The 26,607-nt window shown below is 44.0% G+C and overlaps 1 protein-coding gene across 6 annotated transcripts in view; it reads right to left on the reverse strand.

Moving 5' to 3' along the window:
* Window positions 1-26,607, reverse strand: part of Nhsl1 (NHS like 1) — a 229,879-nt gene that overhangs the window by 35,697 nt on the left and 167,575 nt on the right. For all 6 annotated transcript variants that reach the window (XM_075948249.1, XM_075948232.1, XM_075948238.1 and 3 more), the window contains exon 3: window positions 7,465-7,589. In XM_075948249.1, the coding sequence (XP_075804364.1) occupies window positions 7,465-7,589 (125 nt within the window). The remainder of the gene's footprint in view (window positions 1-7,464; window positions 7,590-26,607) is intronic.

Below are 26,607 nucleotides of genomic sequence, written 5' to 3' on the forward strand. Positions count from 1 at the left end.
TATTTTGAATTACATGATTTTTATTCCAAGATTTATTGATATTTTCAGTATTAATAGTCAATTGCCATACTTTATCTAAGTCCATACATCGTCATTAACATAAACCACAGTTAAATGTGGAGTACTTGTCTTTTAATGAGCTCCTGGTTGTGTTTCCTAGTGATTTATGATTGATAAAGTTGACCTTCATCAGACAGACTGGCCAGTCAATCTGCTTCCTATAGTCTCTGGCAAGAGCTGGCTTTGTGTTAAACTAATCTGTTAAGAAGAACTGAACTTGGAGCTGGAGAGATGGCTCAGCCATTAAGAGTCCTTACTGCTCTTGCAGAGGACATGGGTTTAGTTGCCAAAACCCACTGGCAGCTCACAGCTGGTGGAAACTCAAGTTCTAGAGGATTCAGCGCCCCCTTCTGGCTTCCGTAGACATTGCACTCCCATAAACACACACCCACACACACAATGCATATACATACATGCAGGCAAAACACTCCCACACATGGAATAAAAATAAATAAATCTTAAAAAAAAAAGAAGTGAGATTTCCCTTTTGATCAGGAACAGTTTCAAACCATTGAGCCCACCCTGCCCACTTTCCATAAGACAGGCCTGTAAAAACATTCCCTCTTTTCTGGGGTCAGATGTGATATATCACGTAAATTATAAAATCAAAGGTGAATGATTTCCGACTAGCCACGCAACAAGTCAAACTCCTTGTCACTCTCCCCATTGTTTCTGTCCTACTACGAGCCAGCTTGGTACACAGAGAACTGACCAGCTCAAACCTGAGCGGTCCTCACTAGCTCACCTGCCTTATACCTGCTCTCATGGACCACATGCTGACCTACGCTGTGCAGGATGCCCACATTTGATGGGTTTTATTTATTGGCTTATTTGTTTCAATTTTTTGAGACAGGGTTTCTCTGTAGCTTTGGAGGCTATCCTGGAACTAGGCTGGCCTCGAACTTACTCAGAGCTTCCTGCCTCTGCCACCCGAGTGCTGGGATTAAAGGCGTGCACTACCACAGCTCGGTTTTAAAAAATTTGAGATGTTTTTAAAGGCAGTTTAAGAATTAGTAATGCCACTGAGTTTTCTGGCAGTGGTGGACACAATAGTCAGATGTGCCTGATGTTTCTCACTGAGAATCCTGGTGGGATGGTGCGGGTTCACCGAGATGGAAAAGGCTATCGTGACTGAGTTTCTTTTGGTGTGTTTTTAAGAGGGTTCTGAGAACCACATACTTGGACTTGCATAAATCTATGGTAAGGGAAGATGGACAGTCAACAGATAAATGTCTATGTTTAGGTAAGAAATTGATATTTAAAGCTGGGCAAGAGAGTCTACATCTGTAATAGCAGTATTCAGAGGCTGAAGCAGTAGGGTCAAGCTACATTATAAGTGCCAGGTTAACCTGGTTACAGTGTGAGATTCTGCCTTTAAAAAAAATGAATTTTAGAAAACTTCCACACATGAGATTTAGAACTAAGGGGATGCACTGAGATCACCCAAGGCATGAATCTGTTACAGAGGAATAGAGGCACATATTTGAGCCTACTGTATCAGTTTAGAAAGACATCTAGAAGAAAAGGAGAAGTCATGACTAGGAAGTCACACAATGAGGGGCAGGGGAACTAGGAAGAAATGTGGTCTTCTGGAAGCTTAGTAAATACTCCAAGAAGATTCACAAATGATGTCAAATGCTACTGACAGGAGAAGACGCATTCTGAGAGGCACTGGTGTGGAACCCCGGAAGTGCCTACTGGGCACGAGGGTAGTTTGAGTGGTGAGCTAAGGGTGGCGGTTTGGAGGGCTTCAAGGGAAACTCTGAAGACACGCAGTCGAGACAGCAAGTCTAGACAGTTCTATGGAGAAATAAAGAGGAACGGAAAACCTGGTGGAATTGGAGGGAGATGAAAGATTAAAGGAAGTTTCCTTCAAGATGAAAGAAAGTTCGGGGTGTTCACCTAATGATGGTTATGGTGCAAGCAAGAAAGATGCCATCAGGCCAAAGAGGGTGGGGCAAATTGCACATCTAACGTTCTCTAGAGGTTGGCCATATTCATTCCATTAGGAAGACACCAAGTGCCTATTGCATGCCAAACACTGGGCACTTGGGATACAATGGGAGAGAAAAGGACTAGCAACCGTTTATCCATCGTGGTGGTAGGACAGGTGAGTGTACATAGGAACAGGTGCAAGCGGGGCAGCCATGTGGTTTCTGATTGCCTTGGTTTTCCAGAGGCTGCACCAGCCATGGGAGAACAGGGGTTGGAGACCTGAGAGGCATGACGCGCAACCTGAGAGAGCAGAAGCGGAAGAGTTAGCGTGCTAGAGTTGGCTTAGGGTCATCCGCTAGCGGTGCATCTAAGATGCCCTGGGGCTTCTCTCTATGCCTGTTGAGATAATTAGGCTAGAAAGCAGGAAGAAGCCTGGATCAAACCAGAAGTGAGACTTCACTGGTCACGTGACAGAGGAAGAAACACCAGCACAGCTGAAAGAACAGACAAAGGTGGGGCTATGATGATGGGTCACGTGGTAGAAACCAGGGTCAGAGGAGCGCAGGCGCGGAAAGGGCGGGGCCAATGGGCTAGACTCCTATAATAACGAAAAACAATGAAAAATTTCTAACAAGCACTTCAAGATAAAACAATGAAAAATTCCTAACAAGCACTTCAAGATGAAGAAAAAGCACAGATTCATCCTCAATTGCTTTAACTTCAGCAATGTCCACAAGACACACTTTGAGCCTCTACCATTGCCACCTTTGCCCCTGTCCCCACGCGTGTTTTATTCCCTGGATTACGGCAGTCGCCTACTGTCTGGTCTCTTCGCATCAGTCATCAATTCCCTGCGAGCTCATCTTCATAAACGACATTAATTAGCAACCCAGAGCACATTACTTCCCTGCTCCACTCATCCAGTGACTTCTCATCTCACCCAGAATCAATCAGTCTGAGGTCACTGGCTGCCTCTCCCACGGTCCTCATCACTTCTCTCCCCCTTGCCCGATACCCTCCTGCCCTTCTCTCCAGCTGTTCCCACAGGAAGCACGCTACAGTCTCCAGTCTTACTGTCTCTCCTCCTTAGAGGGGTCTTCCCGGGATATTGGGGGTGGGTTTTCTTACACTTCACCCCAAGCTCTGCTTTAATGACAAATCCACTGCATCCTTGGTGGATGTTTCCATCTAATACGGCAGTCTTGATGCTCTAGAAGGATCTCATAACCACTGGTACTTACTATATTATTCCAACTGTTCACTGCTGTTATTCCTTCAATAGCAGGAAGGAGCCTTAGGATGTGGAACAATGCTTGGCGTATTGAGCTGCCTCATAAAATATTTGCTGTAAGTGAATGAACTGTCTATTAAAAAAAAATCAATATTATTCCATGTTCAACCTTCTCAGTAGGGCCACGAAAGCCTTGCGTGGCTGGAGAAAGAGCTACAGAACAGTGCAGCAGAGATGAGTCCTGAAATTGCTCACCTACTAATAAGGGAACTGTGACTCACCACTTCTCCAACACTTCCTGGATCTAATTCCACAGTTATCTCTTCCCTGATGCAACAGCTCAGGTCAGAAGACTTTCTCTTCCAAATATTACTAAAATGTCAAATACCTAGGTGCTCTAAGAGCACCAGACTGGGTATACAATACTGAGGTGCAAATGAGTGGTTGAAAAAAAATGTTAGTTATGTTAAAAAGTGTGTGTGTGTGTGTGTGTGTGTATAAGCCAGAGAAGAACTTGTGGGTGCTGTTCTCTATTTGGGTTCTGGGGGTTGAGCTCAGGTCATCAAGCGTGGTGGCAGGAACCTTCACTGGCTGAACCATCTCATTGGCCCCAAGTAAGTATTTTTGTGCTACACAAAATCTAGAAATTACCAGAGTTAATAAAACATGGAAAGACTTAGCCCAAAGGCAAGGGTTTAAGGAGAGAAGGAAGAAGGAAGGGAAGCAAAGAAGGGAGGAAGCAGGATAATAAGAAAGCTAAAGAGTGGACTAACGGAGGGAAGAAAGAGAACCAAACAGTAGATGGGAAGGGACACCAGGAGAGGAGATGGAGGCTGAACAAACGGGAATACGGAATAATGACAGCTGTGTATGATGATAACGGGATGAAACCCATTACTCTGTACCCTAACCTAAAAGAAAATAATTTTTAAAATGTGGGAAGAAGGAAAAGGAGGTTGAATATGTTGGTGGCATGGTTAGTTTGAGTTGTTAACTAAATCTAGACAATCTAGAAGGACCCAGGAATGGAGTCTCGATGAGGGGTTGTCTAGACGAGGCTGGCCTGTGAGCTTGTCTGCGAGGACTACAAGGGATTTTCCTAATGGAAAGACCTCCCCACTATGGGCGGCGCCATTCCCTGGACAGGGGATTGCAAGAGAGTGAAGAAGGCAAGCTGAGCACTAGCACGAAGGTATCCCAGCTGCTTCTAGTTCTACATCCGACCTCCCCACAATGGTGGGCAGAACCTTTCTCCCTTGAGTTTCTTTCGCTGGGTACTGCTGTCACAGAAACAAGAAAGGGAACTGAGATGGCATGGCCTATTGCGATTGAATTAATATGTATCTAGATAACACTAACACATTTTATAATACAAAACAACTTGATATTTATTTTATTCTGAAGCACATTTATTATGATGTCTCTTGTGGGGGAGACGTTGGTCATGACTGGCAAGTATTCTGCCTCTAAGCTATTTCCTCAGATCTGAAGCGAACTGCTTAACAAACTAAGATAAAATTCAGACTGAACAACCAAAGCAAAACAACCAAAACTTGGTAACACTTGGTGTATACAGAAAGACAAGAACAGTTCCTTTCAAACGTCAGTAACGGCGTACGTATTCCAAGGATTTCAAGCCAATGAACAAGCATTAACCTGGATTTTTTTAATTACAAAAGTAACTAAACTTTATGGGAGCAAAGAAGCAAGATTTTACGATGGCCCTGTGCTTTCCTGAGAGCTCAACTATAGGAAGGCTGTGGTACAGACACTGTCCACGTCTGGGACCCAGAGGGAGCGTCTGAAGTTCTTAGAGAACAGCTCTTCTACCACACACGTCAGGGAGCCTGTGATCCCTTTGCTAAGAAAGAACGCGAGGAAGCTCAGCAGGTAGGGAGCTACTGTGCAAGCATGATGACCAAAGGTGGGACTTACGGTAGAAGAAGAGGACTCCCCAAAGTTTGTCTCTGACCTTCACATGTGTGCATCTACACACACACACACCGTCTCCCATACACACCACCATACACATGCACACACACCAGCACACACCAGCACACACCAGCACACACATGCACACATACCAGCACACACACCAGCACACACCAGCACACACATGCACACATACCATCACACACCAGCACATGCAACAACAAATAAATATTAAACTTTTTAAGAAGGAAAGAAAAGAAAGAACATGTAGGCTTCGAGAGCTCTGTCTGTGGTCACACTTTCGGGTTCCTGCTCCAGGGGAGACAGTGAAAGCAAATCCCCCTGTGTTGTCAGGGTGAGTAAGCAGCCAGTAAGAATTTAGAAATCAGGTCTCCATTCTATTAGAATCTTGAAGAGTTGCCAAGATTAACCGAGTTGCTGCCAGGGACCCCTTACGCTTGGATACTCACAGCTTATACAACCGTGCCACTCCCAGACACCATTTCTGGCTCATTCCTAGGCGCTATTTCTGGGCCCACCATTGGCTTTTCCTGCTGTGGGGATCAGTGGAAGGCTGAGGTCTCCCTGGATATACACAAATCTCACTGTACACTTCACCTCTGCTTTTCATTTTCCCTACTTGTGCCAATAAAGAAGAATAAGAGTTTTTGATATTCAAGAACAGATCAACTTTGAAATGCCTGTTTGTCCCATTATATAATAGTAGACAACCATTTTTGTATGCCTTAGGAAAAGACTAGCCTAACATGTCAACATACCCTTTAGGAAACACACTTATGCACACACACACACACACCACTATCCAGGTGGGAAAGAAGGCAATGAGATCTGACGCCCTCTTCTGGCCTCCGAGGCAACAGCATGCTGTGCACTGACATACACTCCCAATTCACGCGTGCCCATAAAGTAAAACAATCAAAATAAATCTTCAAAAAGTGCTTTCTAAGCCAAACCCAATCCCCTTACTTTAATTAATTTCACTGTCTGTCCACATCACATACTACAATGAAAATGAGACACTGAAAATAAAAATCTCCACCACACACACACACACAAATATATATACATATATATATATACATATATCTCATATGTATTTAGAACCGAGGGAGCATACTTTCTGATGTCGCTTGTGCGTGCGACAAGAGGCAGCATGAGGAAAAGGAACCCAAAGGTACACAGAGTCACCAAGTGAACTGGCCACTGTAATAACAAAACTAAGTAGAGGCATTACTTCCCCACCCAGCCTATTCCAACATACCACTTTTTTTTTCTTTTGGATTTTTCGAGACAGGGTTTCTCTGTAGCTTTGGTGCTTGTCCTGGAACTAGCTCTTGTAGACCAGGCTGGCCGCGAACTCACAGAGATCCGCCTGCCTCTGCCTCCTGAGTGCTGGGATTAAAGGCATGTGCCACCACCACCCAGCCCCAACATACCACTTTCAAAACAGGGTTTTTCTATGTTTGTTAGGGGTTTGAATATATGGCTTATGCCTCTATGGCACAAGTTTGCACGCTTAGTCCTATGAGGACGGTTCCAGGGGCAAGACTCTCAAACAGTCAGACTATTGGCAAGTTGACAGGTCATTCAGGGTGTGCTCTGGAGGAGAACTAAGGTAGTTTTTGTTGGACCCGCCCAGCCACTCTCTTGCATCCTGTTATGAGATGTGACCTGTTCTCTGATACCTTATTCCTGTCACTACATCCAGCGTGATATGACAGTCAAGAGGACCCTCACCAGAACTGGGTGCCATGTCCTGAATCCCTCCAACGGTGATCTCTACAGACCTATACAGACCTCCCCCGCTCAGGTATAGGGCTAGCGCAGAGCTCTCTAAGAGGTGGTTGAGCTCCGGGTCATAAGAAAAACAAAACATTTTTTCAAGACATCTTCTGCTACCCAATAGATATTCAACATGTACAAATGTACAGAGGGAACATTGCTTTTGTGCATCTCTTGGATCATGGCCTTGCCTCTCTTTTGTGTAAAAAGTAGGACAATTTTACGCTTGAGGATAAATTGCAAGCAGAGTATCGAGAGCTCCTGGGGGGCTCTTCACCCATTTCCCATCTGCACGAAATCATACATGAGTCAGGGTGCTTTCGTCAAAACCAAGAAATTAACTTATGACAACACTCAACTAGAAGGAACAGTTTGTTCTGGGTCATTAAGCTTTCCTCTGCTGCACGGTGCAATGCAGAGGTCCGTGCTGCAGAGGTTTGTGCTGCAGGGGCCTGTGCTGCAGGGGCCCGCGCTGCAGGTGCCCGTGCAGACGCTAGCCTCACCTTCCGCTCTGTTTCCACGTCCTCATCTTGATAATCATCACACGGGCTGGAGCTGGCTGCAAAGGTGGGTCCCTGAGAATAGTACTGAGAACTTCGGCATCCATCCCGCCTCAGCTTGTCACATTCTGCAGAAAGAACGGGCAGCAAGGGCAAGAAGCCATTAGAAACCAGAATTTTTGGAAGTCCACGTTATTTAACTTTTCCAGTAATATTTTCCTAAGCAAAATAGAATTTCAAACTAATGCTATAAACGATTAAGGGTTATTAAGGCACTAAATGGCGCGCCAATGCACTTTAAGTGGGTCTTCAGAGCGCACCACGACCCTACGCAGTAAACACCTGTCAGCAACACTGTTCCCAGGAAACGGAAGGTTAGCATAATTAAAACACACAGTCAGTATGCTAGGCAAGGAAGGAGTGAATCAGAATGTCACCCCAGGGCCTTCGCTGCTGTACTGTATTTGCCACAGAGTTACTGATTATATTATAACAGCTTTTCCAAACCCATTACACAAGTGACGGCCAAGCCACGCTTGTTTCTAGGACTTAGCACAGGTGATATGAGAGATCATCTAACGACTGTGTTGCTATCGCTTTCCAGAGCGATGGGGTGGGGCAGGGGGAGGAGGGAGGAGAGCACAGGGTCCTGGAAATGAGACTCACAGCCCTGAAGATGCTATGCAGGTGCTGTATCACTTGGCCTGCAATTTAATTTTGATATCAAATTTGCTGTGTGGGATTTCATTGGAAGTGATGTGCTAGCCGCAGATATCTGCCAGCCCACAGAGGAATGCCTGGCGGCAGCACGGAAATTAACAGGTTCATGTGTCTTGATGGGCAAGAGGCTGGGGTCACAGGCTAAAGTCACAAGGGACACCAAGGCAAGAACTCTCGTTATCTGGGCTAGCGTGTGGGGACGGCACCAATGGCTTCTGGAGCTTTCCCAGTTATTAGCCAGACCTATTGAGGCATATGCCAGGAAAGAGGAGTGAAGTATAGTTCCCTTCAACTTCAAAGGCAGCAAAAAAAAAAAGGGGGTGCTTTTCTAAAGGTTTTCTCTTTACAGAGATTTTTCTAAAAACCATACACCTAAAAGCCCAGAACCAAACTAAAGCCTCACCACAGTTCCTGTGTTAACACAGAACCTACACAGACCCTCACTAGAGAAGGACACTCACTTCAGGAAGAGGTAAAATCATGAGTTTTTTGTTGTTGTTTACGAACAGAAAATAAAAGACCTCTTTCTTCTTTCTTGCAAGGGGAATGGATGGAGGAAGTTTCTAATTCAGAACTATATATCAGACTTGAAAACGGAAAAAAAAAAAAAAGTCCCTGACAACAGTCACTAAGCTCTCTGAAAATGTCAAGGTAACTGGAAGATGAACGCCTTGAGACAGCTAAGGAACAGCTTCAGCCACTTATGGGGCTGGCAAGTGTTCATAACACTTTCTAAAGCACAGTCTTCAAGTGCCTGAAGCTTCCAGAAGCCACACTGTTTTTAAAATTAAATTTATTTATATATTTATTTATCACGAGTGTAGAGATGAAAATTCACTCATGCAATCTAGCCCTTTAGGCGGAGAAATATTTTCCAGCTCCCCAACAGTTATCAATTACTCTGAGATAAATACAAACGGCTTAGAGCCTTAGTCTACTGAGGTGAGGCTATAGGAAACACGAAGGGTATCTTCCAAATGGTATTCTCTGGAGATTGCTGGGATTCTTGAATATTTCATTTAGTTTCTTTAAATACCTTCCTTAAGGGAGGGCTAAAAACAGTAACACTCAATTCAACAGTTTTACATCCTATACCTTAGCACAACCCGGTGGGTTCGGCATGTAATGTGCTGCTAGATTCACTTTGCCGTGGCCCTAGAAATGGACCGTCCTAACCATCTCTTTACCACTGAGTCTTCTAAGGGCAGGAAAATCTTATAAGACAAGCCACCACAAATTATGACCATCTACAGCTACACGCCTCTGCAACACAGGCTTTTCAAATACCCAACAAGGAAAGGAAAATAAAGACAGACACCGAAGCCTTTAAACGAAACTCTTGTTCACCATCACGGTTTCTGGCCACACTAGGTAAGCAGGTGAAGAGCGTGAACTGGTACGGTCGCACACACCAGTAATCCCGGCATTCAGGAGGTGGAAGCCAGAAGAACAAAAGTTCAAGGCCAGCCTGGGCTAACCAAGACAGACCACGCCTCAAAATAAACAAAACCAACCAAACAAATGAAAATACTTTAAATTTTGTTTCTGTATCGATAACATGTGAGACTGTATTTGAAATATAAGATTTCTTTCTCTTGGAAGTAGAGACTCGTGGGCTAGCCCAATTCTAAGAGTGACATTAGTTCTTATCTTGGGAGAAATGCGGAGGAATACTAAACTTGGCTAAAATGATTGACACATGTTAAATCTTAAAAGCCCAAGTACTTCAGAATAACCTCCCAAACCCTAAGAATCATGGGAGGTTAGCAACCATGAGTTCTGGACACCGAGTTGTGGTGCCTCTGTCACCCAGTGCAGAAGACAGAGCATGACGTTCATCTCAGAGAAATGTGGACACTGAGGTCCAACACACACTAGTGGAGGTTTAGGAATCAGCAGATGATCTCTTTTTCTCTCTCTCTGGTGCAATTTCTGAAATAAAGTAAACTCACAAAACTCTAGTGTTACTTATTCCAACGCTAAGGGAAATTTAGGAGAATTTCCGTTATCAACTTGCAGTAGATCTTGGCTTCTGAAGCCATGGCTCTGTTCATTACGACTGAATGTATTGTGTGCTAATAAATGAGAGGAGAGTGGAACAAACCACCATGAAAAAACAAAGACCCTTCAAACACAACGAGAGTAACTTAACTGCAAGGCAGCCCATAATTCACAGCCAGGGTTTACCAGCAACTGCAAGACAGAAACAAGCCCTGAACACAGGAGCAGACCCATCTTTAGCGCACACTCTTGAAATAGAAATGAAGGCTAAAACTAAGTTAATGTTCTCAAAGGACTGCTGGAATAAGTATCACTGTTGAGGCCTCTGCTTGCCCAATTATGAAATTTCCCCTCCTTCCTTTTAGGAAGAAAAACAAGTTCTTTAGCATAAGGAGCATGCGCAAACATTTCCAGTAAGCCAAACTTTTAAACACAGAAGGAAAGAATCCTAAACAAGACAGCCGTCTAACCACCTCAAGAATTTACCTTAGAAATGCCAACAGAATCTACTGTAAGAAGGAGGAACAACCTGAGCAAGCATCCCTAGCATAAATACAAAATGCTGGGCACAGCACAGCACACACTCCTGCAAGCCCAGCACAACGCTGGGCACAGCACACACTCCTGCAAGCCCAGTACAACACCGGGCACAGTACACACTCCTGCAAGCCCAGTACAACACCGGGCACAGCACACACTCCTGCAAGCCCAGTATGGAGGAGGCAGACAGGAAGTGTCGAGTGCTTGCTGGCCAATCAGCCATTTGGCAAGTCAGGGAGCTCCAGGTTCAATGTAAGACTCTCTCAAAAAAATAAGACAGAGGGGCTGGGAAGATGGCTCAGGGGGTAAGAACTCTTTCCACACAAGAGAGAAGATCTGTGTTTGGATTCCTAGAACACACGTAAAGACAGGTGTGGCCATGCATGATTAGCTCCAGGTTCAGTGAGAGATCTTGTCTCAAAGAATAAGGTGGATCTCAGTAAAGGAAGACATCTGATCTATGTCTGGCCTCCGTATGTACATACACAGTGCACACACAGTGCAAACACAAGTTGGAGAAGGACTGAAGATACCTGATGTCAATCTCTGTTTTCGCATGTACCTGCACGAACATGTTCACGTGTGCGCACACACACACACACCACATAAGATCTAAAAAATAACCTATTATGATAAGTTTCTGAGAGCTATTTTCAAAATTCATTTCTCTCTGGGCACTCTTACCGAATTCCCTCTTTCTGTGTTACTGCTTCTAAATTTACTTGAGGAGTCACAATGAATTAGAATATACAGCAGCTACCGAAAGTCCTAGACTCTCAGTGGCTTAACACACCAATTTCAAAATCTCAGTGGCAGAAAGTAGTTATGCTATCCTCACACAGTCAGAGCTGGCGGTGGGTCTGGTCACCATCTCTACCTAAGGGCAGGCAGACAGAGGTCACGCACTTGGGACTTGCAGTGAGAATCTGGTGTTGCTCACACTGGCTCTTCTGCCTGGAAGTTATAGGAACGCCATTGTTATTAGTTGAATATTAGTTTAAGATGAGTTACATTTGTTTATGCTATGGAATATTTGTTTCAATGATGCAAAGATGTGTTGCATTGTTCTATGTTGCATTTGTTTAACTCTGGGAAGTTGTGTTACTGTGCCTGTTTAAAACACCTGATTGGTCTAAAAAAGAGCTGAACAGCCAAGCTAGGCAGGAGAGGGATAGGAGGGGCTGCCAGGCAGAGAGAATAAATAGGGGGAGAAAAAGAAAAGGGGGGCTAGAAGAGAAGGAGAAGAGGATTCTGGGAGGCAGCTACCCAGCTAGAGGTGGAATAAGAAGGAAAGAAAAGATACAGAAACAGAGAAAGGTAAAAGCCCAGAGGCAAAAGGTAGTCAGGATAATTTAAGAAAAGCTGGCTAGGCCAGGCAGTGGTGGTGCATGCCTTCAATCCCAGCACTCTGGAGGCAGAGATAGGCAGACCTCTGTGAGTTTGAAACCAGCCTGATCTACAGAGTGATTTCCAGGACAGGCTCCAAGGCTACGAAGAAACCTTATTTTGAAAAGCAAAACAAACAAAAGAAAAAAGAGAAAAAGAAAGAAAGAAAAGAAAAAAGAAAAAGAAAGGAAGGGAAAGCTGGCTAGAAATAAGCCAAGTTAAGGCAAGCATTCATAAGACTAAGTCTCATTTGGGAGCAGGGTGGCAGGTCCCCCAAAAGAGCAAACATTACTCCATCAACTCCAATGTTGTTGAGTAAAACAAGCTGGACAGTTAGTCCTAACTTGAAAGAAGTTAGGGAAATGATAATATTCCAAAACAGAAGAGTCTACCGAATAGAGGAATAATGGCACTGACGGTAGTTTCCAGATTTTTGTTACCTCGTCTCTTACTGTGTTATTTCAGTTCTAAATTGAGGCAGAGAAACTTCTGAAAAGCAATCCGCAACTTCAACGAAAGTGAACCTTCTGTTTCTGTAAAGGGGGACTGATTATTATGAAGACCGTTAGAGCTGTCAAGTAACTGTCTAGAATCCAGACAGACTTAACACGTAGCTTACTCTATGTGAGAGCTAGGGGCAGCCCCTGGGTCTCTTAGAGACACAGATTCCAATCTGTTGAACCGCAACATTAGAGTTCCATTAGTGGACATTAATTTAACAAAGACTTTCCAGTCCTCTGTCTGCGCAGGCACTGTGTTAGACCCTGGGGTACAAGAACTTCCACAGAGCCCACTATCAGGAGTGTGTGCAAAACAATTCTCCCCAATACCCTTGCTGTTAGACTTCGCCCGTAAATCATACCTACTCTGATTCATTACTGAAAGTCAGCAGGTAACCAGATTGGCTTGCTAGCTGTAAAATTATTAAGATTTTGTGCTTTTTTTTTTTTTAACCAATTTTAGCTACACCTTCACCACAACACCATGAAGCTGGGAGCACTTCTTTTCCTAAGAATGCAAGACACTTCTAGGGGAGTCCTCTCTCCGTAAATGGCTGGAACCTTTCTAATACCCCTCAGTCCATAATAGGGCTAAGTGATTCAAACCGATGTAACTCCCGAAATCATAAAAATGATTTTGCATCTAATCAATTTTACATGACACAAAGATTCATGATTAAGAATGGTTTATTCTATAAGAGTGTCAGCACCCACAAAATATACAGATACTTATCAAAGCAAAGAAGAAAAAATGAAGGTTCTCTGGTCTAAAAATATGATTTATACATTGAACTGTGTCCTCTCAAAAAATATAGAGAAGTCTTCAGCCTGTATACCGATGTGCTTACTTGGAAAGGAAATCCTTCCTGGTAGAACCAGGTTAAAATAAGGTTGTTAGAGTAGGGCCTAGTGAAATATGGCTGATGTCTTTAGAGGAAGAGGTGAAGAGACAGGAGGGCCCTCTGAAGACACAGGGAAAGCAGCCACGTAAAGCTAGAGGCAGAGTTTGGAGCTGGCTGGGGCCACCAGAAACTGGAAGGGGCAAAGAAGATTTCCCAGAGAGGATGGAAGGAGAAAGCCTTTGCCACCAATTTAATTTTGAACTCTCCATCCCTAGACCTATGCGATAAAACATTTTCTTTGTTTTAAGCCACCCGGTTTTACGATAAGTTGTCACAACAGCCTTGAAGTATTAGAAAAGGATAAGCCGGGGGGAAATGATCGAAGACTTTTCTAGAAATCTGTGTCGGGAGGTAGATTCTTGGCAATAACCTCAGTGCATCACATGGAAAGACACTTCACAAGCCCCGGGCACGACAGGCACCCACCTAACTACTCGATGGCTGTGCAACCCTGCTAATGTAACATCTGCTTTTCTGTCCCAAGAAAAGCCATTCTTCAGAAAGGAAACGGTAGGCGTGAAAACTCACAACAGTCATAACAGTAACTGCCGTGTGTTAGTTACACCCACTTTAAAAGCTTCCTGTGTCACTGCCCTAAGATCTCTCACTACACATAAAGTCAATTACTCTTCATGACTCTAAGACATGCAGACTAGAACAGTCACATTGTACACAGGAAAACTTATAGAGACAAAAGTGTAATTTGTTGCACCATGCATGGTGGGACCACCAATGGAACCCAGGTGCTGTGGCCTCGGAGCTCATTTTTCTCTCCTGGGAGTAATAACATGCATAACTGCATTGCTTAGGATGGGAGATTACATCATCCTCATTTCTCCCTGAACTATGGCTCCCACCAAACTCATGCTGGGATTTAACTGCTGCCCTGATGGTTCCAGAAATGGGAACCTTAAGAGATGCATGGATGCTTTGGTTATGAAGGCTCCACTCTCACAGACAAGTGCCATTATCTTGGGAAGGAATAAGGCAGCAGGGATGGCTATCCTTTCTCCGTCCTTGTATCACTTAGAATAGCAAGAGCACCTTCTCAGATCTTGGGCTTCCCAGCCTTCAGAGTGAAGAACAAAATGTTATCTGCCCTTCTGAGGTTGTTCTCAAATCCTCAGTTGTACAGAACCATGCCTCATGACTCCAGGCGACACCCCTACACACACACACACACACACACACACACACACACACACACACACACACCCGTGCTATGGTGAATTTGTCAGAATCACAGCGGTGACTCTACCTTCGGGACTTATTTCCTGGGACAGTTGCCTTCTACTCCCGAGCCACTGAAATCACCTCCATCTTCATTAATATTCATCTCCATCTCCCTTCCCTTCTAGGCTTTAGGGGATTCAAAGGAAGAAGTCATAGCTCATGCCTTCTTAGGTCCTACTGTGCCCCACATGGTACAAAGGTTCAACGTATGCCTTTTGTCTGTGTGTGACACAGACACACACACGCACACACTTCCTAAACCATGTGAGAGAGACAAAGGGATGATGAAAGAAGAACTTGCAACCAAAAGGCCAAAAGGACCCAGGACATTTTCTAACTTACCCTTCCCAGGCCAGTGGAGCAGGGACAGTTTATATGAGGATGGGCGCCTTCCTTGGGGAGTTGGGAGAGGCTCGGGTCAAAAGCACCAGCCTAGATTCCACAGCAGCACAGGGTTCTAGACATGCCACATTTTAACATCCGAGTATGGTTTCTCTTTAACAGTATTAAATCTTTCATAACCCTCTTACTAGAACTCAAGGTCATAAAACTTTGGGCGAACCCCAGCTGCAGAGTTAATTGCAAGGACAATGGCCGTCACACGCCGCTTCAGTGGAGATGCCCTACCCGAAGCCAGCAGCTAAAACGCTCATTGTTTTCAGATCGCTGGGTTTTAAGGCCAATAACACCTGCATTTTTAAAAACCAGCAAGCCCTTTGCTCTCACTACTTGATTCGTGTTTAAAATAACCGCGTGTGACTTAAAGCAGGGTGGGTGTGCATTTTATCCGTCTCCTATCTTAGGAAATCCAGATGCAAAGTCTCTCATAGTCCAGGGTTCTATCGCACTTACTTTCCATCAGATTTAGAATGGCACGGTCTAGGGCCAGCACGTCTTCATCTCAGGCCAGGAGAACTGAGAATGTGTAGGCTACAGGCATTTATGTCTAGAAAAAAAAAAATCAATTCCAGCCCAGCGCTGGGCCAGGTATGATATAGCTAAGATAATTTAGTTTTGTGCTTTTAGCAAAGCCCGAAGGAAAAACTGACTGCACTTACATATCACGCCTTGAAAGTATTCAAAAAAAATCACCACAAAATGCATTTTTAAATTGACCTCTCACTTCATTAATTTGTTGGGTTTGACGAGGTTGTAAAAGAGAAGGAATCTAACTGAATCCATATGCCACTTACAGATAATGAATTTGCCAAAAACACATTTGAATTTTCCAAAAAAAATCCTTTAATGCAGTTTACTTCAATTTATTTAAATTGTCTCCGAGCATCAACAAACTTGAAGATAATTAAGAGTCTATAGATGTGCCAGCAATTTCCAAGCCATTTAGCCAACTTATATGAATCTTGTCCATAGGTATTTGTTTTCTAGATAATGACAGAAATTTTAAATGCTAAGAATTCAGATGAACATACCCTTTCTGTTTACTGTGGGGCTAATGATTTTTCTTCTCCTCAGCTTTAAGTAAGCGCTGGTATGCAATTATAAAGGCACACTCAACAATGACATCCAACACATTGCTGTGTTCCAAGTACTCAAGTCGGAGCTACCCTGCGATGCAAGTATATTCGGCGCAGAGACCAGTTTCTCCCTAAGCTTCACTTCATAGATCCTCAGCATCCAAAGCAACATCAAACACAAAGGACAAAGCAAAAACACATGGCTTTAACAGTCTTGCCTATGTCTTGGGAAGTTTCTAAAAGTGAGGGTCTGTTCCTGGTGTCCCAGCTGACAGGAGTAAGATCTGCTTAGTATTAGGTGAAGAAAGTCCAGCCAATCCGAGAGAAGGCAACTCTGGCCCAAGTGTCAAGTGGGGAGGGGCTCTGGACAGGAATGAGTCTTATGTTGTCTGAAGAGGGGAAGAGAGTTAGCCAGAGTTTTATTTCAGGAGAAAAGGTGGAAGGGAAGTCACACCATGGGGTCTGTGATTCTGTTGACAGATTCTCTCTCTCTCTTTCTGTCTGTGTGTGTACATGCACACACATGCATGTATCTACATTTATATGTAGGTACCCGTGCACATGGGGCTGCAAGCTGACAAGTGCCTTCCTCAATTACTTCTCTACCTTAAAATTTTGAGACAAATCTTCCACTAAACCCATTTGGCCAGCATGTCTTATCGGCAAGGCTCGGGGTCCTGTTATCTCTGCCTCCCCAATCCTGAGATTACAGGTATGTAACCCTGAGTCCGACTGCTTTCCTATCTGCTAGAGATTGGAACTCAAGTAATTTCTGTGCGACAGGCCACCCCCACAATGCCTGCAATGCCTTGACCCATTTCTTAGTAAACCTCTAAATGTCCTTCTACATCTGAGGCCATGCTAACTTAAGGGAAAACCAAGTAAGCAGGCAGAGATGCAAAAGCCCAAGCTTCCAAGTCGCTGCCGCAGGATAGTGGGTTTTGTTCTAATCTTCAAGACACTGCAAACTCAGCTGTTTAATTAAATTCCCCTAACTTGGACAGTATTTCTCCAGATTGAGGTACCTTGGAATCCCCGGGTGGACTCATTAAGGCATCGTCGGGTCTACTCCCAGTGCTCAGTAGGTCGGGAGCAGGGCCCAAGAACATTCATTTCTAGCCATCCCCTGGGAGATGCTCATGCTGCTAGCCCAAGGGCCACCACACGAGAGCAAGGCTCAGAGACAGATAACGCTCTACAAAATTAAAGGTGGCTGCTGTGACACCACTTAGGGAGGACAAAAGTCAATGAGGGCTTCTCTACTTGGAGGAGGCAGCAAGCAGGGACTTTCCCTACTCCCCGGCCAAGAGGACAACAGAATTTTTACAGTTGGAGACTTCAAGCATATTTCAATGTAAGAGATTATTTTAAAGGGCGAGAGGGTGGCAAGATTGTTCATGTCCAAAACGTGTGTGTGTGTGTGTGTGTGTGTGCGCGCGCGCACGCACGCGCATGCACACACACCATTTTTAAAAGTCCCAAAAGGACAGAGGGTGAGCTTAAGTCTCTCAGTAGACAGTACCTTAGCAAGAAGACAGGATGAAGCTGAATCTGGCTGACAGGCTACAGATCTGGGATGGAGGAGGAACGTTGTATCTGATATCTTTTACTTCCTAACTGTTTTGTTTCACAAAAAAGCTCTAATTCTTGCTATTTACAAAGATGTGTTACATGCTAAGACATCCTTAAAATTTTTGGTGGTCTTAACTTGTATTTGGTATTCCAGTTCACCTCCAAATGCAGAGGCAGCTTCCTGCAGGCTATTACCATCCCGTACATGAAAACTGCTTCCCCTAAACTTTCAACACGGTTAAATACGGTGAGCCCTTTAACGGGTCCAATGGTCCGAACTTGAGTTCCAGTTTTTCCATGTTCTAAACGGAAATATCAAAGTCTCCCAAAGATCTCCAAGTCCTAAGTGAACTCACTCAGTGTAGGTGCACGGTAGGTATCTAGGTATCCAGTGAGTTATCAAATGAAAGAGTTCCTGTATTCACTTAGTAGTGTACCCTTAAAAGGGTCATGAATGCAACCCCAACAGAAGTCCTGGAACCATCATTCATTACACATTATCCTGGGCCACACCTTCTGCCTTAGTTTACCCAAGGCGTATGGCCTGTCTAGTTGATAGTCTAAGTCATCAGTGAGTAAGGACACTTCACATGTGAGGGGTGGTAAGAGCATAGGTTAGAACGAGGAGCAATAAAGGACTGAATGAGTGCCCGGTAGATGAGGCCTTTCAAAGCTCAGAGTAAGAGTAGAGAATGAGAAGGTGGGGTGAGGTGATGACATTCAACGGCTAGTTAGGATGTCTACTCAAAGAAATGGAGCCTCAGTACATTCCAGAACTGTTGTAGTTTGGAAATGAAATGTCCCCAAGGACTCATGTTTTGAAGGACTGGTCCCTAGACAGGGTTCGAAAGTGGGGCTTTAAGAAAGTGGCAGGCTCGTGGGGGCTCTTAATCAATAGGTTACTAATCCATTGATGGGTTCATAGCTGAGTGGACAGTTTTGGAGGCAGAAATTATGAAAGATGGGGCCTGACGGAAGGAGGCAGGTCACTAGAGACCTCCCTTTGAAGGGCACAGCTTGTTTCCTAGTCTTGTTCTTTCTCCCAGCTTTTCCATACTGTGTTGTGAGCAGCCTGCCCTGTCACCAAAATTCTCAGCCTTACTACTTGCCTAGAAAAAAAAATAAATTCAATTATCCAGCCAAGAACGGAACCCTCTGAAATGCTGGGCTAAAATACCCCCATCTCATCCCCATAAAGTCTTCTACTTCGTGTATTTTGTCAGTGAGGAAAACCCAACACACTAACCACCCAGATGCTAAAATTAAAAAGCTAAGTGCATCGTGGGTAATTCCCAGAAACTATCTGGCCTGGCAGAACAGATAGATGTCCCAGGAAAACAAAATTTCCAGAGAAAGCACTCGAGTCAGTTTTGGGGAAGAATAGTACAGGAGAGGGGGAGAGGAACAGAACGACACCATTCAAACAGACGGGTTTTCCCGCGAAGGGAGACAAGCCAAAACATATTTTTACCCAATTCCAAGTAACTTCTCCTTTCAGTTTATACAGCTCATTCAGCAAAATGCAGACAAAGATAGGGAAGGTGGAGGTCGCAGAGAGAGAACACCCTGCTTGTTGGCCATCAGCTCAACCGTCAAATGGAAGCAAATCTGCTGACTAACACTAACGTGTTCGCACACACTGTTTATCTTGTGTGCTGGGACCAATATCACCCCCATTGACATTAAACACCACGGGCAATTTATATACATATATACTTATGAGTATGCACATGCATATATATATATATATAGATATATATATATATATATATATATCCATGTGTAATTTTAAATTCAGATTCCATATGTGAGAAAAATATGTGGCAATGAAGGAGCTTTTAAAAGCCATTTTGATTAATATCTCTTTATAATTAATAAGGTGGGTAAGGGGCCTTAGTAAGTAAAGACCAGTACCTAAGCCACTAATCCTCGGCTTTTTTTTTTTAAACACACACCCTCAAAAGCATTACTATTAAAATGTCATTTGCCGTCACAGAAATCCAACTTCTACAACCTCTTCTCTCTACATTCCCAAATTAATTTAAGTAGGCTTGCAGAGTGGAATCTGACTGGAATGTGGGCTTCTGACTGGTGTCCATGACGAACGTTGAGTGTGTGAAAGGCTGGCGTCCTAGCCGAGCACAACCAGAGAAGTCGCAGGGCGGGCCATCTCCCCTCAAGTTAGAATCAGGACAGCCACCTAAGCAGCTGAGGAGACCAGCCAGGTCACTCAACACAGGCAGCCCGCAGAGACTCTCGGCCAAGAGCGGAGCCTTGGCTGGACGGGGAGCCACGGAGGCCCTTATCTAGGGACCTTCAGAGTAGCATTTTTCTACCACAGGGACTGAGCACAGAGGCCACTCGAGTTACTTTATCAGCAGTGAAAATAGAATTGCTGAGACAGCAGACTGGCTGTGGACACAAAAACAAAACAAAAAGCCTTTGTTCAAACAATCCATGGCGCTTTGTTAAGGCCCGGATCATCTGAAGGTCTGTACTCCTGGTCTGTCTTTTGTGTGTTAGTAACTCCCATTAAAATGGGAGAAGGGCGTCCTCTTTATCTGTCTGAAAGAGCTCTAAGCAAGGATGCTTCACTTTCCCAGCCCCCGATGTCCCTCTCACAGGTGACATCAAGGAAAGCACCCGTCGGCATCATGGTCTATGAAGTAGTGGCTGGAAGACATCAAGGACACATTAACCAGACTGCTTCCTTCATAATCAACATTCTCTTAAGCTCATATTTCTGTCTCTGTTCCTCTATATTTCTTAAAAAGGGATTTAAGGCCCTGTTTCGAGCATTTTCCCCTAACGATAAACATTCTAAGCCTATTGAATGCCGGACACATTAAAAAAAAACAGCGGAATGGCTTCAGTTGTGTGGCCGATGCCCTTTGAAAAGTCAGCCTAACTAAACTGTCTAGCACTGGGCGCAAGATTATCAGCTGACGTCATCTTTCTCACCAAAGGGCTAACAATGCAGCGGAGCCACGTTTCCAGCAAGCCTCCAGCGCCTCTCTTAGGGAACCACGTGATTTCTGGCTCCAACTCAACCCATGCTTCCCCAATTCCCTAAAACGACACGGTACCACCTCTGGTGCTACACACTGCTCTCTGGTTCACTGCCTCTTAACTGCTCTTTCAAAGGTCACCAACGACTTCCTAGTGACCGAGTCAACGGGCAGTCTACAAGCACCAGGGTGACCGCCCTGTCCTGGTGACTTTATCCTTCCCCAATTATTCTCTTCGCTGCTGCAACCTCTGTAGATATAAAACAATTAGGCTTCCAGGGTAAATTGAACCCCACCGCCAGCCCTTCATTCTCTCTCTTGTTCCTACCACAGTCTCATGGTTGGTCATTAGCTTTGACGCAGCTCTCTGAAGTTGTAGGGGACTGGGACTTACACAAATGAAGGAGCATTTCTAGTTCCGTGTGCTAGACTGTGGGCTGGGGATACACGGGACAAAGTCTAGCTACTAAAAGTCTTGCTTTAGAGGGTGAATAAATGTGGAAACATAATCACACGACTGGTTTAAAGCTTTTTGAATAGAGCGCAGTAAGGTTCTGTGGGAACAGGAAGAAGAGTTGAAAAGGGTTACTGGGAAGTCCAGAAGAGCTCGTGGAGATTTCAGATGCCTACGGGACTATCAAAGAGAGGGAGGCAGCCAGGTATGACAGGCCATGGTTCAGAAGGGCAAAGAGTGGATGGGAACACACGGTGGGGGGTGGGGAGAGCAAGAGAGCATTCTAGGTAAAGAACTTTATCAAACTTCCTTGTAAAATTATAAAGACCTTACAAGGAGGGTCAGAGGTCTGTGAAATAGACAGGATGATTTGGTACAGGACACAGGGGACACTTCACACAGGCTGTGGTCTTAAAGACCTGAACGGAAGCTAGAAAAGAATTTCAAATGAAGCAGAGGAATGATTGAGTTTATGTTTTAAAGTCTACACCCAAGGGGAGGGTGAGGCTCAATAATACCGCCGTCGTCAACCTTGTACCAGTTACTCATACAGTCTTATCTCCCTGGCTGGCTTGAAGCGGCTGGAAGAAAACAAGAGTTACTCATCTCTGGCTCCAGTACAACATCCAGCCCTGTGACTCACTTGCGAGACTTGCCTAGAAAAAGAAAAAAATCTATAGCAACAGAAACTTGATTTTAAACACTCTGATTTGTCGGGGCTTCGGCTCAGCAGTAGGCACGTCTCTTTGCCAATAATCTGCATGTATGTCACCCTTCCAGAGCTGAGGCCGATCGGAATTTTGAAGCTTAGGAAGAAACGGAGTTACAACTATAAGCTGTTTTCCAGAAGCCAGGAACAAAATTAAGATAAGATTCTCAAGATGTGTACTAACAACTCTGGCCCCCCATCTCAGTTTCTGGAATACTTACTGACCATGGAGAAAGACTCTAACCCAGTGCTGCTGTGGTTGAGAGAAATAAGACAGCTGGATCTCACACCTCTGTTCTGTGGCTTTTTATGACTAATATTCTGTGGTCACCTCTTTTCAGAGCCCATCGTTAGCCTCTGCCCCAACTATATACCTATTTTTTTTTTAAATTAGAATATGGGAGCTAGGCAGGGTACTGTGTGCTTGAAATCCCAACACTCTCGAGGCTGAGACAGGAGGTTCACTATGACTTTGAGACTAGTCTAGACTACATAGTGAATTCAGGGCCAGGCTAGGCTGTATAGACCCTATCTCAAAATAACAATTAGAAAGTGATTTTGAATAATATGTAAATAAACATAATTTAATATTACTTGTGCATAAGAATTTGCCATACTTTTCTTTAGCTAGCAATACCCTGCTTTCTTGAAAATATCAATGTTCTGCAGAAAGCCAGAAGCTAGCCAGAACACCAGCTACAAGTGGTAAGTCATTTACCTATTATTTCCAAACTTTCATCATTTCCCCTCAGAACATATACTTCATATATGTTAAGTCTATTGAGGCATTCGAGCCTAATATAACACTAAGAACAAGCACCAAATGTCACTGAGATGTGCTTCTCTGTTTCTCTTGCACTAATTTGAATGTTAAGAACATCAGGGTGAGTGAAGAGAAGATTCTAGCAACAAGATTCTAGCAACAACGGTGAGGCTACCTTGGGCCACAATGAGCTCATGGAAATCGCCTCAAGGAACTGCCTCAAGACACTAAATCCACCTTGGACCATTAAACTCCCAGGGTGAGCCGGGTCCCTGTGAACTTGCAGGATGTTGGCAGCTGGCTAAAGACACACGAAAAGAACAAGTTTCCTCAGGATGCCCAAGTGGTCTGAGATCACAATAGGTCTGCAGATTGGATATCCCTTCTCAGGGTTTTGGTTTGTCTGTCTACTGAATGTGAGGGACGGCTGACCAGAGGGTGTCGTCCAGAGGCTGCTGGGGAATAGGGGCAAATGCATCGTACTTGTGTGGATGACGAAGAGCCACAGCATCATTTTATGGATTTCCCTGCCATCTTACATCGCTCCTTGTTCTTCTCCTCTCTCCTTCCCCACCTACAATGCACGCTGGGAGTAGAGCATTTATGGAAAGCCCTAACTAAAACCTGACAACCATTTCAGAAAGAGGCCTGTGTTCTGCTAAGTTCTGTGTGCCACCAAAATGAACTAAAATACCTTGAGATTCTTTACATACTGAAGTTCATTTTATTCTCATGAAAATATACTAAAAAGAAATTTATAGATGAAATGGAAAAAGGAAACTTGACCAACTAAGAGACACACTCAAATCCCGTATGCCTGGTATACACATGTCAGGATTGGGTTACACGTGTGACCTACGCACTTTCCAGAACCAGTCTTCTCTTAGATAGCAAGAATAGGTGCTTCTACATTTTAGCTGGCATTCTATTTTTTTCTTAACTTAGGAATGGTTATGATAGATGTTTGCTTTAAAATTATTTGTTAAACTGTACCTGTCTTGTGTATTTTATGCTACATTTGCTAATTTTACGCAAATTACTAGTGCGTACAGTGCTGGTGGAGGCCAGAAGAAGGTGATGGATCCCTTGAAGTTGGAATTGCAGTCAGTTGTGAGCTACCTCATGTGCGTGATGGAAACTACCCAGATCCTCTTAGAAGAGCTGTACAGGTTCTTAACTACTAAGCCATCTCGCCAGCACCTCAAGTCCTAATTTTTTTTAGTTCCAGGACAGGCTCCAAAGCCACAGAGAAACCCTGTCTCGAAAAACCAAAAATAAATAAATAAATAAATAAATAAATAAATGTGAAAGAAAAATAAAAGATAAAGAACTAACATAGTTAGCGCAAGTAAGTAGGCACTGTCTGCAGTGCTAGGCAGCTGTGTTATTCTAAAAGTGAAAGTGTTCAATCAAGGCCTACAAAGCCACGCCCACAAAGATTCCCATCTCGGGATCTCCAGGACAAGAATCGACTGCCCAAGGCACAAGGCATATCCGTGAGGTCTCAGAGACCCACCTGCCCAGAGAAGATGGTACAACAACAGTTGATCTTCCTCATTAGATCCAGGGAAAAGACTGGACGCGGAAACCTGGCAGGCCCTATAAGAAACCTAATTTGGAGAAAGCTATCTCCCGCTGAACATTATACAGGCTGACACACTTATCTCTAGTCATCGGAGGAAAGTGGTTGCTTTCTCACATTGTAAATCTGCAGCCCTGTCCTTTCAGGTGTGATGAACATGACTCCGACCTGACAAGAACACAGGGATAACTCAACGCTCCCTATCCCCACACTGGGCTTGCAGTTCTGTTCCTGGTAGAAGTGCAGGACGGTACCTGTAGCCACGGAGCAAGCTGACCCGCTAAAATGAATTTCTCAGCAAGGAACTGTGACTACAAGAACATTCCTGATGCCAACAGCAGATGCTCTGTGAACTAATTCAGGCAGTAGTATACACAGCCACAGTGACTAAATTATCTGTTAAACATACTGTGAGAAACTGTATTTATCTCTCTCAAGTTGAGTTTTTCGGAGACTTAAACAGGATGCCTTTATTTCAGTCTTTAATATGCTCATTTTCGTCAAATGAAGTCTTCAAACTATAGAGAAACAAACAAGGACCCCCTCTCTCTTGGAGTTTCCGATTCCCCCTTCCCACTCAACTAGGACTCTTTCTAGACAGCTAAAGACAGTGCAGATAAAATTGGTTATAAAGGGGGTACCTTTCATCAAAGCTGTCTCTAATAATGGCATAAAGGTTCAAGTAGCTATGGAGATAAAAAGGTGGAATCTTCTGGAAATTAAGGGCCATGCTAAAAGAATTCTTCATGGATAATCGAGACATCTTCAAAACCTCACTCTTCTTGGTAAGCCAGATGCCTTGATAAAACCAAACAAGGGACTGGAATAATGGCTCCAGAGATCTGTTCCAACTACCCACATACTGACTTACAACAGTCGGTAGGTAACTCCAGCTCCAGGTAATCTAACACCCTCTCCTGGCCTCCACAGGCACCAGGCACCTGTGTGATAACATGCAGGTAAAGCATTCATACATATAAAAATACGCAAATCAAAAAAGAAAAACGAAAGAAAGAAAGAAAAAAGGAATCCAAGAAAGAAACCAACCAAACAGCAAAATACTATTTTTGAATCTCGGTAACAAGTTTTAGTTAGGTTTCACACTGCTGGGAAGAGACGCCATGATCACAGCAACTCTTACAAAGAAAACATTTAATCATGGCGACTTGTTTACAGATCAGAGGTTCAGTCCATTATCATGACAGAGAGAATGGCAGCACTCAGGCAGATGTGGGGCTGGAGTATGAGAGCCCTACATCTTTTAGGTAACAGGAAGTTGACTGATTGTCACACTGAAGGAAGCTTGAGACCTCACAGCCCGCCCCCACAGTGACGCACTTCCTCCAACTAGACCACACCTACTCCAACCAAGCCATACCCTCTAATAGTGCTACCCCCTTTAGGGGCACTAATTTCAACCATCACACATGTATCTGCAAGGGTAGTAAATCAAGACCTAAATCACTAGAAACACATCAACAAAACGAACATTTGATCTAAAAATGAGGCTACTGTTTTATCAAGCAGAACAAGATGCTGTCTAAATAAACAAGTGAAGAGACACGCAAGCAAATGAGTAAGTACAAAATGGATGCTCAAATATCAACTAATGATGTCTATCTACTACCTGCCCTGGGGCATCAACTTATGCCTAACCTTTGCATAGCACACTTTTCCAAAGCATGTGCCTTCCGTAGTCATTGGACTGACTACTCAACACTCCATATTGCGTTAAGAGTAACCACTCACCATGTATTTGTTACCCCATTAGTACCACTTCCATTTGCACTTTGTAGTCCTTACAACTAAGCAAGTCTAGCTTCCTCTCCTTTGAAGAGTGATGGAATAATTCATAAGAGTACTTGAGTCATAATGAGACAGTACTTGTCTATTTAGTAAAAAGAAATGCTGGAACTTCTTTAAGATTAAAGACAAGATCACTGTGAGATTAGGAGGCAGAACAAAATAGATTGCTCACTATCGATAATTACTTTTCTAAATTTCTGAGCAAAAGAACGTTCATGGAGAATTAACTTCAACTGGTAACTCATTCAACATCAAGTCTTAACGGTACGCATATGTGGAAATACTTGGCGACATCATTAGGGTTCCTTCCCCCGACACGCTGAATCTTCACTTGTGTGGAGGCAATGGATACACTTTTGTATTCTCTCTGTTTGCTGAGAGGATGCGGGGGAAGTGGGACACAAAGTTCTGTGTGGATCAAAAGCTATCAGAAGTACATACTGAACAGAAGAGAACCCAGAAGTTCTTTCTCATTCCACCCTACCCATTAGCAGT

This window comes from Microtus pennsylvanicus, chromosome 1, assembly GCF_037038515.1.
Source record: "Microtus pennsylvanicus isolate mMicPen1 chromosome 1, mMicPen1.hap1, whole genome shotgun sequence".
Classification (NCBI taxonomy): Eukaryota; Metazoa; Chordata; class Mammalia; order Rodentia; family Cricetidae; genus Microtus; species Microtus pennsylvanicus.